The sequence below is a fragment of the Amblyomma americanum genome, chromosome 10 (assembly GCF_052857255.1).
Source record: "Amblyomma americanum isolate KBUSLIRL-KWMA chromosome 10, ASM5285725v1, whole genome shotgun sequence".
Classification (NCBI taxonomy): Eukaryota; Metazoa; Arthropoda; class Arachnida; order Ixodida; family Ixodidae; genus Amblyomma; species Amblyomma americanum.
Window position 1 is genome coordinate 134626048 of NC_135506.1, and position 15541 is coordinate 134641588.

At 45.5% G+C, this 15541-nt stretch overlaps 1 protein-coding gene across 5 annotated transcripts in view; it reads left to right on the forward strand.

Annotated features, from left to right (window-relative positions):
• Positions 1 to 15541, forward strand: part of LOC144106449 (luciferin 4-monooxygenase-like) — a 246029-nt gene that overhangs the window by 42939 nt on the left and 187549 nt on the right. For all 5 annotated transcript variants that reach the window (XM_077639264.1, XM_077639263.1, XM_077639261.1 and 2 more), the window contains one exon: positions 4161 to 4304. In XM_077639264.1, the coding sequence (XP_077495390.1) occupies positions 4161 to 4304 (144 nt within the window). The remainder of the gene's footprint in view (positions 1 to 4160; positions 4305 to 15541) is intronic.

A 15541-nucleotide genomic window follows, 5' to 3' on the forward strand; every position in this document is an offset into this window, starting at 1 on the left:
ATATTCAGGCTGCTTCCACGTTTCCGATTCGCTATCCTTGACGCCATAAAAAACTAGGTTATTTCTGCGGCTGCAGTTCTCTGAGTCAACACTCCTCCCGTGCAGTGCCTTAACCGTTATGGCTATGTTCCTAATGGTGCTGTCTTGCTCATTTACTGTATCATTGAGCACTGCAATCTGTCCTTCTGTCACGGGTAGTTTGGACTTAATTTCTGCCATCATTGATTCATGCATTGCTAGTCTGGTATCGATGGCTTCTATTTTGCTCAAAATTGTAGTTTGGCCTTGTTGTAAGCTTTGAAGTAATTCAAGCTCATCGGTATTTAACGAACCAGGGTTCAATTCAACATCGCCCCAAAGCAGTAATAAGAGAGCAAGGTACAAAACCCTATTCGCAAAAAAACGGAAACGTTTGTTACATAGCTCAGTCGACATCTGCCTTTGGCAGACAGGCGCAGCACTTGTGGGATATGGAGCCGGTAGGGCACACAGTAATCTAGAAACCAGAATTGGATACTTATGACTAACCTGCGGCAGCAGAAGAGGTGTAAGTTTCATGTCGGCAAGCGTGCCGGCTCCAAATCCCACGTAGCCCATTGTTGTTCGATATATAAGGTCGGTAAGGGTCACGCGGCCCTCGATGGATCTTATTGATTGGATGACGGTTCTTGTCGCTTGTCAAGTTCGGTAACGGTATGACGCTGTTAATGGACGGAGGCTTCGAAGTTCCGCTGGCTGCCGGTGCCATCCATGACAGTGCTGTCGATGAACGTAATTCAAAAGTTCGTGCTACAGTCGGTGTCCCTCGATCGACATCGAACTTGAGTGCAGCTACAAAGGTGACAGCAACCTGCAGCAACAGAAGAAGCGTAAGTTACATGTCGGCAAGCGTGCCGGCTCCAAATCTGGCTCGAAGGGGAAGCAGGGGCTTCCGATTAGTATTTTAAGCATCGGACGACGTCATTCTCGTTCTTTGCTCTTGACACTGTCTTCCTCGCCATGGCAAACAATTTAGGCTTACTTGTTGACAGCGTTGAGCAATACTTCCGCCCAAGTGAAGGATCTTGAACTCACCTGTGCTTATCAACGTCCGGATGGCCTTCGAGGTTAATTGTTTGTTGCGTATGTGCATCACCTTTACATTGGAATTATATGCCGATTTCTCCAGCAGCAGAGAAAATCAGTGGCGAAAGAAGCTGTCAAAACCCCTGGCTGAGAACTCGGAGACCGTCATTGGGGGAGGTGTCTTGAAAGCTGGCAATTCGGAGGCAGTCCTTCAAAAACTTCCTCAAAGCTTAGATGCTCGCAATGCCGCAAACACGTAAACTTTGGCCTAACTATTTCGTTCTGTCTCAGTTGCGTGGTGTCTAGACCTGTCCAGAATGCACGGACTTGCTAAAAAGAGTAGCTTTCTGATATTCCTTGCCTCACGACATTATTTAGCCACCAGGCGTGCTTCTCACCTAACACCGTTGCACTGGCACCTTTACATATTTGTACCCACAAGAGGAGGTTATTCATTAGCACGTTTTGAGGTTATTCATTGAGGTCATTCATTACACATTGAGGTTATTCTTTAGCACGTTTAGATGGGCGCACTGAGAGGCGTAACGTTAAGAAATAGTAAGAGGGCAGAGTGGGGGGGGGGGGGAATCAAACACAGGTTATTGACAGCCAAGTCGAAATCAAAAGGAATAAATGGGCTTCGGCAACGCATGTATTGAGAAGGCAAGATAACCGAGGGTCCTTAAGAGTAACGGACTGGAATACAAAAGAAGGAAAGCGTAGCATGGGGCGGCAAAAAGTTAGTTGGGCGGAGAAGATTAAGAAGTTTGCAGGCTTCAGGTGGCACAGGACAGGGTTAATTGGAGGGATATGGGAAAAGCATTTGTCCTGCAGTGGGCGAAGTAAGTCTCGTGATGACGATGACCACGAGAGAAACGTACGATGAGAAAGAGGAACGAAGGACTTGTGCTCCTGCTGTAACGCGGCGGGGGGGGGGGGGGGGGGGGGACAACATTATTTTAAGAAAAGAACAAAAGGTCCTCAAGTGTGGGCTCCTGTTTGTCCAAGGGTCCGCGGGCCTGGGCTTGACGGAGAGCTCTTCACACAAGCCATGTTTCGCCAGCTGGTTGAGCAGCTTGCAGTGCGCCCGCCACCGTGGCTGAGTGGTTATGGCGCTCGGCTGCTGGCCCGAAAGACGCGGGTTCGATCCCGGCCGCAGCGGTTGAATTTCGATGGAGGCGAAATTTTAGATGCCCGTGTGCTGTGCGGTGTCAGTGCACGTTAAAGAACCCCAGCTTGAGTCGCTTTGGGACGTTAAACTCCCATAAACAAAACCAGCTTGCAGTGTGGCCTCCAAAAGGAGGGGGATAGGTTAGGTATGGGGGGAACCGGAATGGGTACGGGGCATTCCCACAGGTAATGCATGAGGGTGGCCTTGGCCGCCCCACATGTTGAGCAAAGTGGGAGGGTTAAGACAGAGTTTTAGCGATGAAAGAGGTAAGGTGAGATGTAGCGTTTTGTAGTTGCCGCCAGACCACACTGTATTTTTGTAGCGATAGCTACATTACGGTACCATTTCGAGCCTTCAGCGTGGCGTCGCCGCCATCCTGCGGCTGTGCCGCCACGCTGTCACGTGTTTGGTCACGTGGTGCGGAGCAGCTGCCGGCGGTGCGGCGCCGTGGTTGATCACGTGGTTCGTCGCGTGGTTGGTCACGTGACCAAGTTCCACTTAGCCAGCTGTAGCTATCGCGTTACTCCAAATTTAACCAGAGCTAAACCAGCGCCAATTTTTATCAGGTGTGTCGTGAGGTGGTGGGAGGATGAAGCGGCTGTTTTTCTAATGTAGTTATTGGGTTGCATGTGAGTAGAGCACGCGAGTCTTCCTGCGTGGTTTCTGGTGTTGCATCTTTCGGGGCAGGGAGGGATAGTCCTCGAGCCAGCTCATGAACACGCTGATTACTAGGGAACGTAGCCTGCCCAGGAACCCTCGTGAAGGTTCTTCATCACTAGCAGCCTGACTACACCCACTGCAGGGCAAAGACCTCTCCCATGTCTCTGCAATTAACCTTTTCATTTGCCAGCTGGCCCCAACCTATGCCTGCGAACTTCTTAATCTCATCCGCCTACCTAACCTATGCCAGCCCCTGCTACGCTTGCCTTCTCTTGGAATCCACTCCGCTACCCTTAAGGACCAGCGGTTGTCTTGCCTTCGCATTACATGCCCTGCCCAAGCCCATTTCTTTCTCTTGATTTCGACTAGGATGTGATCGACCCCCATTTGTTCCCTCATCCACTCTGCCCGCTTCTAGTCTCTTAACGTTACACCTATCATTTTTCATTCCTTGCGTTTGCGGAAGATAGAGACAAAAACAGAGTAACAAAATGAAAAACCAAAGGCAGGTGCCAAAAAAAAAATGTGCGAAATCACTTTCTTTGTATTTCATGCAACAAAGAAAAATTGCGAAATGCAGCAATAAAATCTGCAAATTATCACCTTGAAAGAGGTTGCTCTCCTTTCTTTTGCCAGGTTGAAGTGCAATTAGCGCAAAACTTTTCAACCTGAAAAGTAAAGACATCAATACAGAGGATTAATGAGACAGATCTCTCATTCGCATGTTGCATGAGACATATTGCAAGCAGTGAGGTTTAAAAAAGACTGATAAATACAGCAGCGCATAATTTTCACACTGCGATATATCGTCATCAACTGGAAGACAACTCTCATTCGCATAATACATACACGCAGAAACGCACAACGCCTAATTCCATTTCACGGAATCACCTGTCGGCAATTTTTTGACAGGCATGTGCCGGCGGCGGATTAACCACTACATTTTGGCCAACGGTCAACGAGATGGCTGTATGGCCTCTTTTGAAGGGCGTTTGGAGCTTGGATCTTGAATTGTATCCAAGTATATTAGATGCCTCAGCGGTAAACGCTACTTTTTCTCACGAAAGTAGCTTTTTCAGAGTGCACTTACGGCAATAGTATCACTTCACTAAGGCTTTCCGCTTGTCTCCAAATTTACTATTGTCAATTACTGTCCCGAGAGGTTGAATGTTACGAGTATATACTGCGGTTTCTTTCCGAAACGGTGGTAGCTTTTGCTAAGAAAACAGAAAGCAATAGTCATAACTGTACTCTTTTGCTTCAGGAAACCACCGGAGACTTTGATGAGGATGTCGTCATCGAGGACCGCGTCGTCAAGTCCACCATACAAGACCTGGACATACCAAGGGTGGATTTCGCCACCTTCCTTAAAAATGCGTGGCAGAAGGAACCGGACATGACGGCTGTCGTAAGTTGAAAAAAGGGCAATGTAACTTTTTCTTCCATCTTCGAGGCTAGGGAGAAGAAGCGTCTATTTGCGTCGCTACCTACGCGCAACTGCTCTTCATGGTGCGAACCGTTCCCAAAGGAATATATGCATTTTGTCCCCAGTTAAGATCGCCGCAGCCAATGGCAGCTCTTAAAAGCTTTGGCAGTTGAAGGTGAATCCTTTTTTGAGGCTTCCTCCCAGCTCGCGCAAAGTGCGAAGCAGACTGAAAGTTCGCTTTAGCTGCTGCGCACTGAAAGTTCGCTTCAGCTGCTGCGCACGTTCCATCCAAGCTGTTGCTGTGTTCAAGAAATTGGTAAAGCAGATAGATGTTCCCGTATGCTGAAGGCTTCACGACACAGAAGATCGCACAATCCTTTCTGCACGGTTGCAATGTGTGCAGGATGGCACTGTGGTGTCGGCCAGAATCGGTGGAGCAAGGCGGCTTCATCTATATTTATTTTTATTGATTAGCAAATGCTGTTAGCTTTGGGGCCGTTACAGTCGTTTGACATGACACTTCAGGAGTAACATATTCTTTTTTGATTATGAAAAAATACAAAATTCATCTTCCTCTACACAATCACATTTCTTGCAGCCTAATGAATTTCGTTTACAGAAGCAGTGTTAATAAATTTTGCAATTCAAACACATTTATTTCACATAGAAAAGAAGGAAGGAAAAACATTTCTACATTTCCGTCCTTCACCTTAGGCGAGATATAATCACCCAGTGGTTAGGCGTATGGCATGGATAAAACCTTTTAGTGTGAAATGCAGATGTTTTTCAAACGGTGGTAATATACTGACTCATGGATAACGTGCACAAAAAAGACGAAGACGCAGAGAAGAAGAGGACAAAAGGACACAAGCGCTCACTCGCAACTGAAGGTTTATTCGGAAGACATGTACAAAAAGAGGCGAAAATACAAAGAAGCAAGCGACTAACATTCAATGATGCCGGACCAGGAATCTAAATCAGGAACGGATTACACGCGCATGAGCAAGAGATCTAAAGCGATGCAGTGAACATCAGCACGAAAGAAGAAATACATGAGGAAAAATCAAGTGCCATCAGGGAAGGCTATTTCATGGCTTGTTATGGTTACTGAAGCGGTGCTAATGCACGTGTCGGTTGTTCTTACGGTGTAGTACGCTTCTTTTAGCTCGCGTGTGAGCTGGTGTGAAATGGTGTGCAAAAAGAACAGTGGTGTTAAAAATTTTGGTGCATATCACTTACGTTTTTCTACCCGGAAACGTTACCTACAGTGGTCAGACAGGTAAGAGCGGCCTTGGTTAAAGGAATTCTTATGAATCATATGGTTTAAGCAGCCGCCGGATCGGCTGATGTAAGCATATCCCAAGTCGTCGGACTTTTGTAGACTACATTTTTACGCAGTTCAACATATTTGTTAACGTGCGTGATGCCGCATACTATACTGACGGCACGGGGTGTAGCTTCCGCCCGTTTTTGGGCGGCAGCTTGGCGGGGGCAGAGAAAACGATGATATTATCACAGCGTCCACCTTCTTTTTTTATCCAATGGGAAGTTCTATGAATGTATGGGTTGGCGGGAACCTTTCCTTTTCGCGCTTGTGCCCATTGCTGGCAGTTTGGGACCTGGTAGAACTTGCAAGCCTCTCACATAGACTTGAGAGGGCCGCTTCACGAAACCCCAATGCACTCAGCTCAGCTGCCTGTTCACGAAAGGCTTTTTGAGCATTGCGCAGACATGCTTTGACGAGGGCCGATCACAGGGAAGAAACGGCTACACCATGTTTAAACGTATTTGACAGCGCAGAAGACTAACTCATCAATGGTCTCAAATTTCTGGCCGCGTAAGACCAGCAGACATGATCAGGAAAAAACTGCAAGTTGAGATCTGAAAACTGAAGCTTTTGCTATTTTGGAAGTTCGGAAGTGAAGGACAGCCGAGAGCTATTTTCTTCGAAGACGTACATTTAAAATATTACCAACGTGCCTATTGAAGGTGTCTATTTTTGTGAATACCAGAAAGCCATCAACATAATTAAATACGTGAAAGTTAAAGTAACTGAGGTTCGCTTTTACATCTCTGTCAATATAGCTCAGAAAAATATCGCAGAGTGGGCGCAACGGAAGAGCCAAGACATACACCAGAACTTTGAACATAGAAGTTATTGCACCGACCCAGAAAGGTGAACCGCAGATAAAATGACGGTACATCTAAGAAATGTTCAACTTACGCGCCACGACTTGATCTGAAATTGTCCTCAACGATGCGGCGCTGGACGCGTTCGAGCAGAATATTGTGTGGGAGAGAATAAAATACGACTTCATTGTCTACGGTAAAGGCTTGTACAGCTGTTAGGAAAAACTTCAAGGCTGTGTCTGTTCAGCCTGACAACTTAAAAGCACGAGCCGTAGACCTTTTAAAAGATCTATATTTGCTCTCGGTGTCGCGTGCCGTTAGCAAGTCAAAATGTGCTCATTAGCAAATTTTTGTCACTATGAAGACTCATAAATCTGAAATGCCTTTTCGCGCCAGCGTCACTGAGCGCGGAACGTGGCAGCACTCCTTGTCCAGCTACCATCAGCGGCAGCTTTGTTAGCTGCACTTGTTTGACCCCTTTCTTTTGGGGAATTTGGGAATACGTTGTGCAGTTCCTGAAGGATGAAAACCGCAGTGGATATCTCGCCTTTAGCATAGACATTGAAGATGTAGTTTAAGGCGAAAGCCTTTAATGACTCCTACTCGCCGTGACCATCCGTCCGTTACATCCAAAGCCTGGAATGGTGCCGGCTGTAACCCTCCCCCGCACCGGCGGACACCCTCCTCGCCCCTCGGCGGCAGGTGACAGTGCCGAAGCGCATGCGCAGCTGCGCGTAGCAACGGTGACGTCACCTGGACATGCAGGCGGAGCGAGTACGCGCTGCGACGGCGCTCCTTCGCCAGACGTGTCGTTGCAGTCGAGAGAATGAGTCAGATGGCTCCCAAACGGCGCAAGATCAATGAACAAATAAAAAATTAGGAGGACACTGGAAATTCTAAAGTGTGTTCGGCGAAAGCCTGTGCCCATTGGACAGTGGGCGTCATGCACAAAGTCATGGAAATAGGAAGTGGAGTGGCCACAGGCTTTCACTGAACACACTTTATAATTTCCAAAGTGTCCTCCAAATTTTTATTGTCTCTGCACAATGTCCTGCTGGAATGCGCCCAGTGCTGCATAGTTGAGGACAATGATGATATCAATTTCAGATCAAGTTGTGGCACGTAGGTTGAACATTTTGTTGAATTACTGTTTTTTTTTTTAATATGCGGTTCAGCTTTGTGGGATGGTGCAAAAACTTCTGTGTTCAAAGTGGTGGTGTATGTATTGCTGCTTTTGTTGCGCACACTCATTGCGATGTTTTTCATGAACAGGTAGCAAGGCTGGGAGGATTGTGGTTTCCTGAAGCGGCCCTCTCAAGTCTATGCGAGAGGCTTGCAAGTTCTATCAGGTCCCACACTGCCAGCAATTGGCAAAAGCGCGAAAAAAAGATAGGTTGCTGTCAACCCGTACATTCATAGAACTTCACACTGGCTTAAAAAAGTAGGCGGACGCTATGATCTTGCCGTCGTTTTCTCCGCCCCTGCCAAGCTTTCCCGTCTGTGCGCGGCTGTCCAATAACGGGCGGACACAACAGCCTGTCCCGTCAGGAAAATATGTGGCATTAAGCACGTTAACAAATATGTTGAATGCTGTAAAAATGTAGCCTACAAAATTCCTACGCCCTGCGGCCATCGGCGAAACCGGCCGCTGCTTAAAAACATACGCCTTATGGAGCGTAAGATTTCCTTTAAAACCAAGGCCGTTCTATTCTGGCTAACCACTGCCGGGAATGTGACCGGTTAGGAAAACGTAAGCGATGTGCGCCAAATTTTGACAATACCACTGTTCTTTTTACACACCATAATCAATTCCCACGCGAGCTAAAGGAATTTATAATGAACTGTGCATCTCCAACCACAAAATTTTAATTTTAACCCAACGTTTCGAAGCCGACTCGGCTTCATCAGGGGTGACTGAGGGCAGTAGCTAGCGTCTTTTAAATATGAAGGGGAATAGGGGGTAAAAGGAACGACAGCTGTGATGCGAAAGACGTGGCGGAGGGGGCGTTAAGGCCGTTAGTCACGATGTCACACTGCAGAAAGGTGTCAATGGCGACTTTCTTTCATTGAGTTGAAGAGAGAAGTCCCGGGGCATATACTGGGGGCAGGCTTCCTTTTGTGCGGTTGATGTTGTTCGGGGTGGTTTGGATGTGCCACGATTCCAGAAGGAGCCTCTCGTGGTAATTGTTTTTGGTTCCGACGATGCGGGTTTCTTCGAAGTAGATTCTATGGTCGGAGTCCTCGGAATTTTCGGCTGCTGGATTGCGCTCTCTTCCGAATTTGCGGACGTCGTATTTATGTTGCCGAATTCTTTCTTTGAAATTTTTGGTTTCGCCGATGTAGCTTGCGTCGCAGTCGGCGCAAGGAATTTTATAGACAATGCCTGGGCTCTTTCTTTCCGCGGCCGGTCTTTGGGAGCAGGTAGGCAAAGCGCAACAGTCTTTGTGGGCTTGTGCGCAACCTGGAGACCCGCATTTTTCAGGATTCGGGCGATGGTTTCGCTGACACCTCCGACATAAGGTAAAGTGACGTATCTTCGTGGTGGCGTTGAACTTTGTGCGTTGATTTCTTGGCGAATGTTGCGTTTTTGACGTCGAATGGTTTTTTTGAATAAAGTATTTTGGGTAGCCGTTAATGACGAGTTCTTTGAATATCGTGCGTTCTTTTTTTTTTCCCAAGTTTTGTGCTGCAGTGTGTCTCAACTCTTCTGAACAGTGTCTTCACCACTGATGCTTTATGGACTGTCGGGTGGTTTGAAGAGCAGTGAAGATACCGGCCTGAGCGAGTTCGTTTGCGGTATACGGAGAATTGAAGTGTAGTGTGGTTTCGGGACACGAGGACGTTTAAAAACGGCAGAGAGTTTTCTTGTTCCACCTCTAGCGTGAACTGAATATCGGGTTTTACGGATTTTAAATGACAAGGGAAATTTTGAGTCTCAGATCTTTTGATGGCGCTGAAGCAGTCGTCGACATACCTGTAGAAAATCTTTGGTTTCGGGTGGAATAAGTTCACGGCTCATTGTTCGATGTGTTGCATGGTTAAATTGGCCATGAGGACAGAGATGGATGCTCCCATTGGTGTTCCTTTCACTTGTCGGTAAAATTACTCGTTTGACGAGAAGTATGTGTTTGATAGGCACAACTTCAGGATGCGGGACACATCATTTACACAAAGCTGGGTTCGTGCGCTGAGTGTGTCGTAGCGCTGTAGGGCGTCTCGGGTAGCGGTCACCGAAAGCTTCACGGAAATTTTTGTGAAAAGGGACACCACGTCGATGGAGACAAGGCATTCCTCGGCCTCAATGGTGGATTGGGACACCAGTTCGGTGAAGTGACATGAATGATGGATAAGGGTCTCTGTTTTTCCTGCGATCTGAGATTCAAAATTCCCTTTCTCGTTTAAACTCCGTAGAACCTGACATTAATTTCACGGTAGAGGTGGAACAAAAAAACTCCCGGCCGTTTTAGAACGTCCTCGCGTCCCGAAACCACAGTACCCTTCAGTTCTCCGTATACCACAAACCAACTCACTCTGGCCGGTATCTCCAGTTCTCTTCAAACCACCCGACAGTCCATAAAGCATCAATGGTGAAGACGCTGTTCAGAAGTGTTGAGACACACTGCAGCACAGAAATTGACAGAAAAAAGAACAACCCACGATATTCAAAGAACTCAGCATGAACGGCTACCCAAAAGACTTTTCTCGAAAAACCGTTCGACGTCAAAAAAGCAACATTCGCCAAGAAATCAACGCACAAATACCAACGCCACCACCAGAATGCGTTACGTTACCTTATTTCGGAGGTGTCAGCAAAACTATGGCCCGAATCCTAAAAAAAAGCGAGTCTCCAGGTTGCGCACAAGCCCACAAACAGTTTCGCTTTGCCTACCTGTTCCTAAAGACAAGCCGTGGAGAGAAAGAGCCCAAAGTATTGTCAACAAAATTCCATGCGCCGACTGCGACGCAAGCTACATCCGCGAAACCAAAAATTTCAAAGAAAGAATTCGGCAACATAAAACGACGTCCGCAAATTCGCAAAAGAGCGCAATCCAGTAGCCGAACATTCCGAGGACTCCGACCATAGAATCAGCTTCAAAGAAACCCGCACCCTCGGAACCGAAAGCAATTACCTCAAAATGGTCCCTCTGGAATCCTGGCATATGTAAGCTACCTCGGGCAGCATCAACCGCACAAAAGGAAAGCTGCCCCCATTATGTGCCCAGCGACTTCGCTCTTCAACTCAACGAAAAAGTCGCCAATGACCACCTCCCTGCAGTGCGACAACATGACTAACAGCCTTACCCCCCCTCCCTCCCCCACGCTTTTCGCATCACGGCTGTCATTGTTTTAACCCCCTCCTCCCCTCCATACTTAATAGACGTTATCTACTGCCCTCAGTCACCCCTGATGAAGGAGCCGAGTCGGCTTCGAAACGTTGGGTTAAAATTAAAATTTTCGGTTCGATATGTACAGTTTATTATATGTCTGCAAACCCAACCAGACAGAAAATGTGTCAAAATGTTTATTTTCGAGCTAAAGAAAGCGTACTACATCTCTAAATCAATCGACACGTTGATTAGCACCCCTTCAGTCACCTTAATAACCCATTAAATAGCTATTCTTGCTTGACTTTGTGTCGTGGATTTCTTCTTTCCTGCCGATGTTCACTGCATTGCTTTAGATCTCTTGTGTATGCGCGTGTGATCCGTTCCTTATTAATATTCCTGGTACGGCCTCATTGAACCTTTCTCTCTTGCTTCTTTGTATTTTCGCCTTCTTGCGTGCTGTCTTTTCCGAATAAACGTTCAGTTGCGAGTGAGGGCTTGTGTCGTTTATCGGGTTCTTTTTTGCGCCTTCGTCTTTTTTTGCGCTCGTTAACCATAAATACGTACCAACTAGCCCAACTCCTCACGTTAACGGTAATGTACTGGACAGTAAGAGAGATGCTGGCGAGTCATTCCATTCTGTTATCGTCCTCGGAAACTAAGAATTATCGTACACATTAATGCGTGGCTTCGGGGTTTGGTAACAGTATTCATTGCTTGCTCTCAGATGTGCAAGTTGTTTTGGACCAAGTAATGGGAAAAATTCACATTGAAAGATTTTCTAGAGAGCTGAAATTAAGTACTTAATCTGGTCACTCGGGGATGTTCGGCAAGAGGCAGCAGATTGAGAAGACGCAGCATCTGTTGTAGATTCAGTGCGCGCACATCTGGACATTATAAATCTAGCTGCACTTCTTTGCACACTTTCAAGTTTTTTTTTCTTTTCAGCGGCTGAACATAATTTTTCCAGCTTAGATCTCTAGAAATGAAGACTCCCAGGTATTTAAGTGTTTCTGCTGTGGTAAGAGCGGTAGATCCTGGCATATAACAGTACTCAAGGGCATGTTTGGTCTTCTTGGTGACACGCTTAAGTACTGTTTTCTCTTTAATGATCTTTATTTTCCACCCTTGGCACCATATTTCGACCGCTAAGAGGTCATCATTAGGTGTTTCTTGATTATCTGTATTACTTGCAAAACAATAGAGAAGGCAGCACTCAGCGAAAGGTCTCGCTGTAAAATCTTTATTAACGTCAGAAGCAATGTCGTTAATATAGATAAAAAAATAAATCGGGACAAAAAACAGACTTCCGAGATACAGCGGAGATTACGCTTAATGATTCTGATTTAATACCACTGATTTCGGGTAATTGGGATCTTTCGCATAGATATGCTGACATCCAGTGCACAAGTTTATGATTAATACCCATTTATAGTAATTTGTTAATTAAATGACTGTGTTAGACTTTGTCAAAAGCCCTCGAAATGCCAAGGAATATTGCATCGATTTGCATCTTGTCGTTCAGAGCCTTCGCGAAGTCATAATTGCCTCTACTAGTTGTGTTACAGTTGACAGCTGTTGCCGAAAACCATGCTGATTTGGAAAAAGAAAAGCTTTTCTTGATTCGAGATATGTACTGATTGCCTTTGATATTATGTGTTCCAGTAGTGTACAACAAACGTAAGTTAGAGAGATTGGCCTGTAATTTTCAACTGTCTCCCGGCTTCCCGTTTTGTGCACAGGGACCTTTTAACAGCAAGCCAGTCATTTGAGACCCGTTTCGGTTCGAGTGAGGCTTTAAATATAATGATCAGATAATGGGTTACACATTGCGCATACCTGCGTAAAAAGGCGTTTATATGCTTTCCGGTCAGACAGACTTTGTTTTTGCTTATATTTAGCACAAGATATAACATTCCTTCATGTGTTAAATCAATATCTGGCATTGTTGATTCTTGTATATATGACGATAAATCCGATGACACATTGTTCCTTGCTGGGGCGGTAAACCAAGACTTAAAAACTCATTATGAGTGGTCGCAGTCACAAAAGAATCAGTAATCATCTGATCGCCTATAACACTGGCATAATAGTTGTTATCTTTCTGTGAAAAATGACGCCAAAATCGAGGGGGGATAAGATTTCACGTAATTAGTTAATGTTTCATCATAATACGTTGTTTTGGCTTCTCTCAGCATTTGTCGTAAAAGGCCTTATTAATGAGAGATTAAACTACGATTTCTTGGCACTTTCCTTCTTTGTCGATTAATTCTAAGTTTTAAATGGATGATATCACGCGAAATGCACGGTTATGTTTGTATTGTTTCCGTTCATTGGAATGTATGAGCTAACACAGTGGAAGACGATGTCCTTGAACCTTACCTACATAATATTGACGTCATCTTCATTTTTAAAACTGTCCCAGGAAAAAGATAATCGGTCTATAATACTGGTATCATCCGCTTGGTCAAAATCACTTACATTAATGACGCTCATCTCTTTCAACCTTTCAAATACGGGTTGTGTATTTATCTGTACAAAAACCAGTTTGTGATCGGACACTCCCTCTTCGACGTTGACTACGTAGTTTTCCATCCGGCCGTCTAAAAACACCAAGTCCCACGATGATTTAACGTGACGAGGCACCCAATTGGTTCATCGAGTGTTGAAAGGCTCGCCAGTCCCATATCTATTGGGTATGGGTAATGGGGAGGGGGAGGTGATTATGGGCACTGGGCAGGAGAAAAGCGATGTTTTTCTAAAAAAGCTGTTAGGCCGCCTACCGTTGGAGTTTCGAGATAACAAAAAGAAAAACAGCGCGAAGAAAGGACGAAGTAAGAAGAACGACAATGGTGCTGACTTCGTCTGGTATTTCCGCTGCTTCCCTTTTTGCCGTGTTGCACAAACTAGCCTTAATAGCACCCTCATGAATATGCTTTGGAGATTAAATTTTACCAACCAGGACTGTAAACGCCCAACGACATCTCCATAAATGGCTTTTTTCCCTCGCCAAGTTACAATCAGCAGCCGAACATCATATAGTGCGACACCATCACGGAAGACCCTGGAACTACGTAATCGCGAGCAGAATGCTCGAGTACGGCTCTTGAACAGCCGGTGCCTGTGCGGCGACAAGTCTTCACTTTGAGTACTTCAGTCCCGACTAGTTGGTCTATTCGCGATCACGAGCAGGAAAAACTTTGATCGTGGCCACTTCGAAAGCCGAATAAAGAAAAGCAGTTGTTTCGTTTAAGGCCTTTGATTCATCTGCAGAGGCATAGCGAAGCCAGGCTATCCAGAAGGAAGTGGAAGGCTAAGGAAAAGTAGCGATGGTAATGGAAGCGTGACATGAATATAGGACATGTTCTTTACTTTCCCTGATCACCGTATAGTTAGGACAGCGAGCTGTATCATGCCATGTTTAGTTACACAGCATTAGGCACAAAGGAGAGTGCTACTGTGAGCTCTCTGGAAGACGCGTGATTGTTCGGTGTCGAGTGACAGATGTGGTTGGCTGGTGATGGAAGGCTATAATAAGGAAGAAATTTGCTAGAACAACCAACCCTTATGCAAAATACCCTTTATAAATTACGAGAAAGCATTTTTCTCAGTAGAAACTTCTGAAGTCATGAAGACATTGCGGAATAAAGTGTAGAAGATACTCATGTGGAAATAATGGAAGATATCTACAGCGGGTGCACAGCTACAATTGTACTTCACAAAGTCGCCAATATAATTCCAATCAGAAAGGGTGTCAAGAAGGAAGATACGATCTCGTCCATGTTTTTCACCGCCTGATTACAATAGGTATTTAGGGTCCTGAACTGGAAACAGTCGGGATAATACTTAATGGAGAACATCTTGTAACTTGCGATACGCTTATGATATTGCCTTGAAAAATAACTAAGGAGATGAACTGCAAAATGTGATCAAAGAGCTGTACAGGTAGAGCACTACCGCTGGTTAAAAAATTAATATGTAGAAAATTAAAGCAGCTTTCAACAGTCTCCAAAGGTCACAGCAGTATGGAATTGGTACTAAGGTGCTGGAAGTGCGAAGGGAATTCGTCTACTGGGTAGTGACCGCTAACCCGGATAATGAGAAGGAAATAACTAGAAGAATAATAATAGGGTTCATAGCATTTCGCAGGTTCTCCCACATCATAAATGAGCTGCTTACCAACATCTCACAAGAGAACCGGACATAACAGCTGTATTTTTACCGGTGGTCATCTATGGGACACAAACGTGGAGGCCAACGAAAAGGGTTCAACTTAATTTAAGGACAGCGCAGCGACGTGTGGAAAGAAAAATTATTAGTGCAACGTTAAGAGACCAAAAGACCGCTGAGCGGCCCAGGACTCAAACACTAGTTAATGATAATCTGTAGAAGAAAGGCAGATTGGGCGAGTTGGAAATGCTCCATAATATTAAAACAGCGCAAAGCAACAAGGACGAAGAACGAAGAGAACACACACAAAGGTGCTGATCTTACAACTAAATTTTATTTGAAGTAAGCAGGCCAATTTATACACACACAAGAACTATGCACATGCGCATGGTCAAACACAGATGTACTCAATTAAAAATGCAAATAAGAACACACTGCTTCAAAGGCTCGTGCAGTTATCGCCGATATTCTATCCCCTGTGCAACAGGCTCATTTCCTTGGAGGTTAGGGTTACTGAAGGTGTGCTGACGCAACAGCTTGTCTTTCTTATGATATGGAAGGCCTCTGCTATCTCTCTTGTGCGCCGGTCATTGT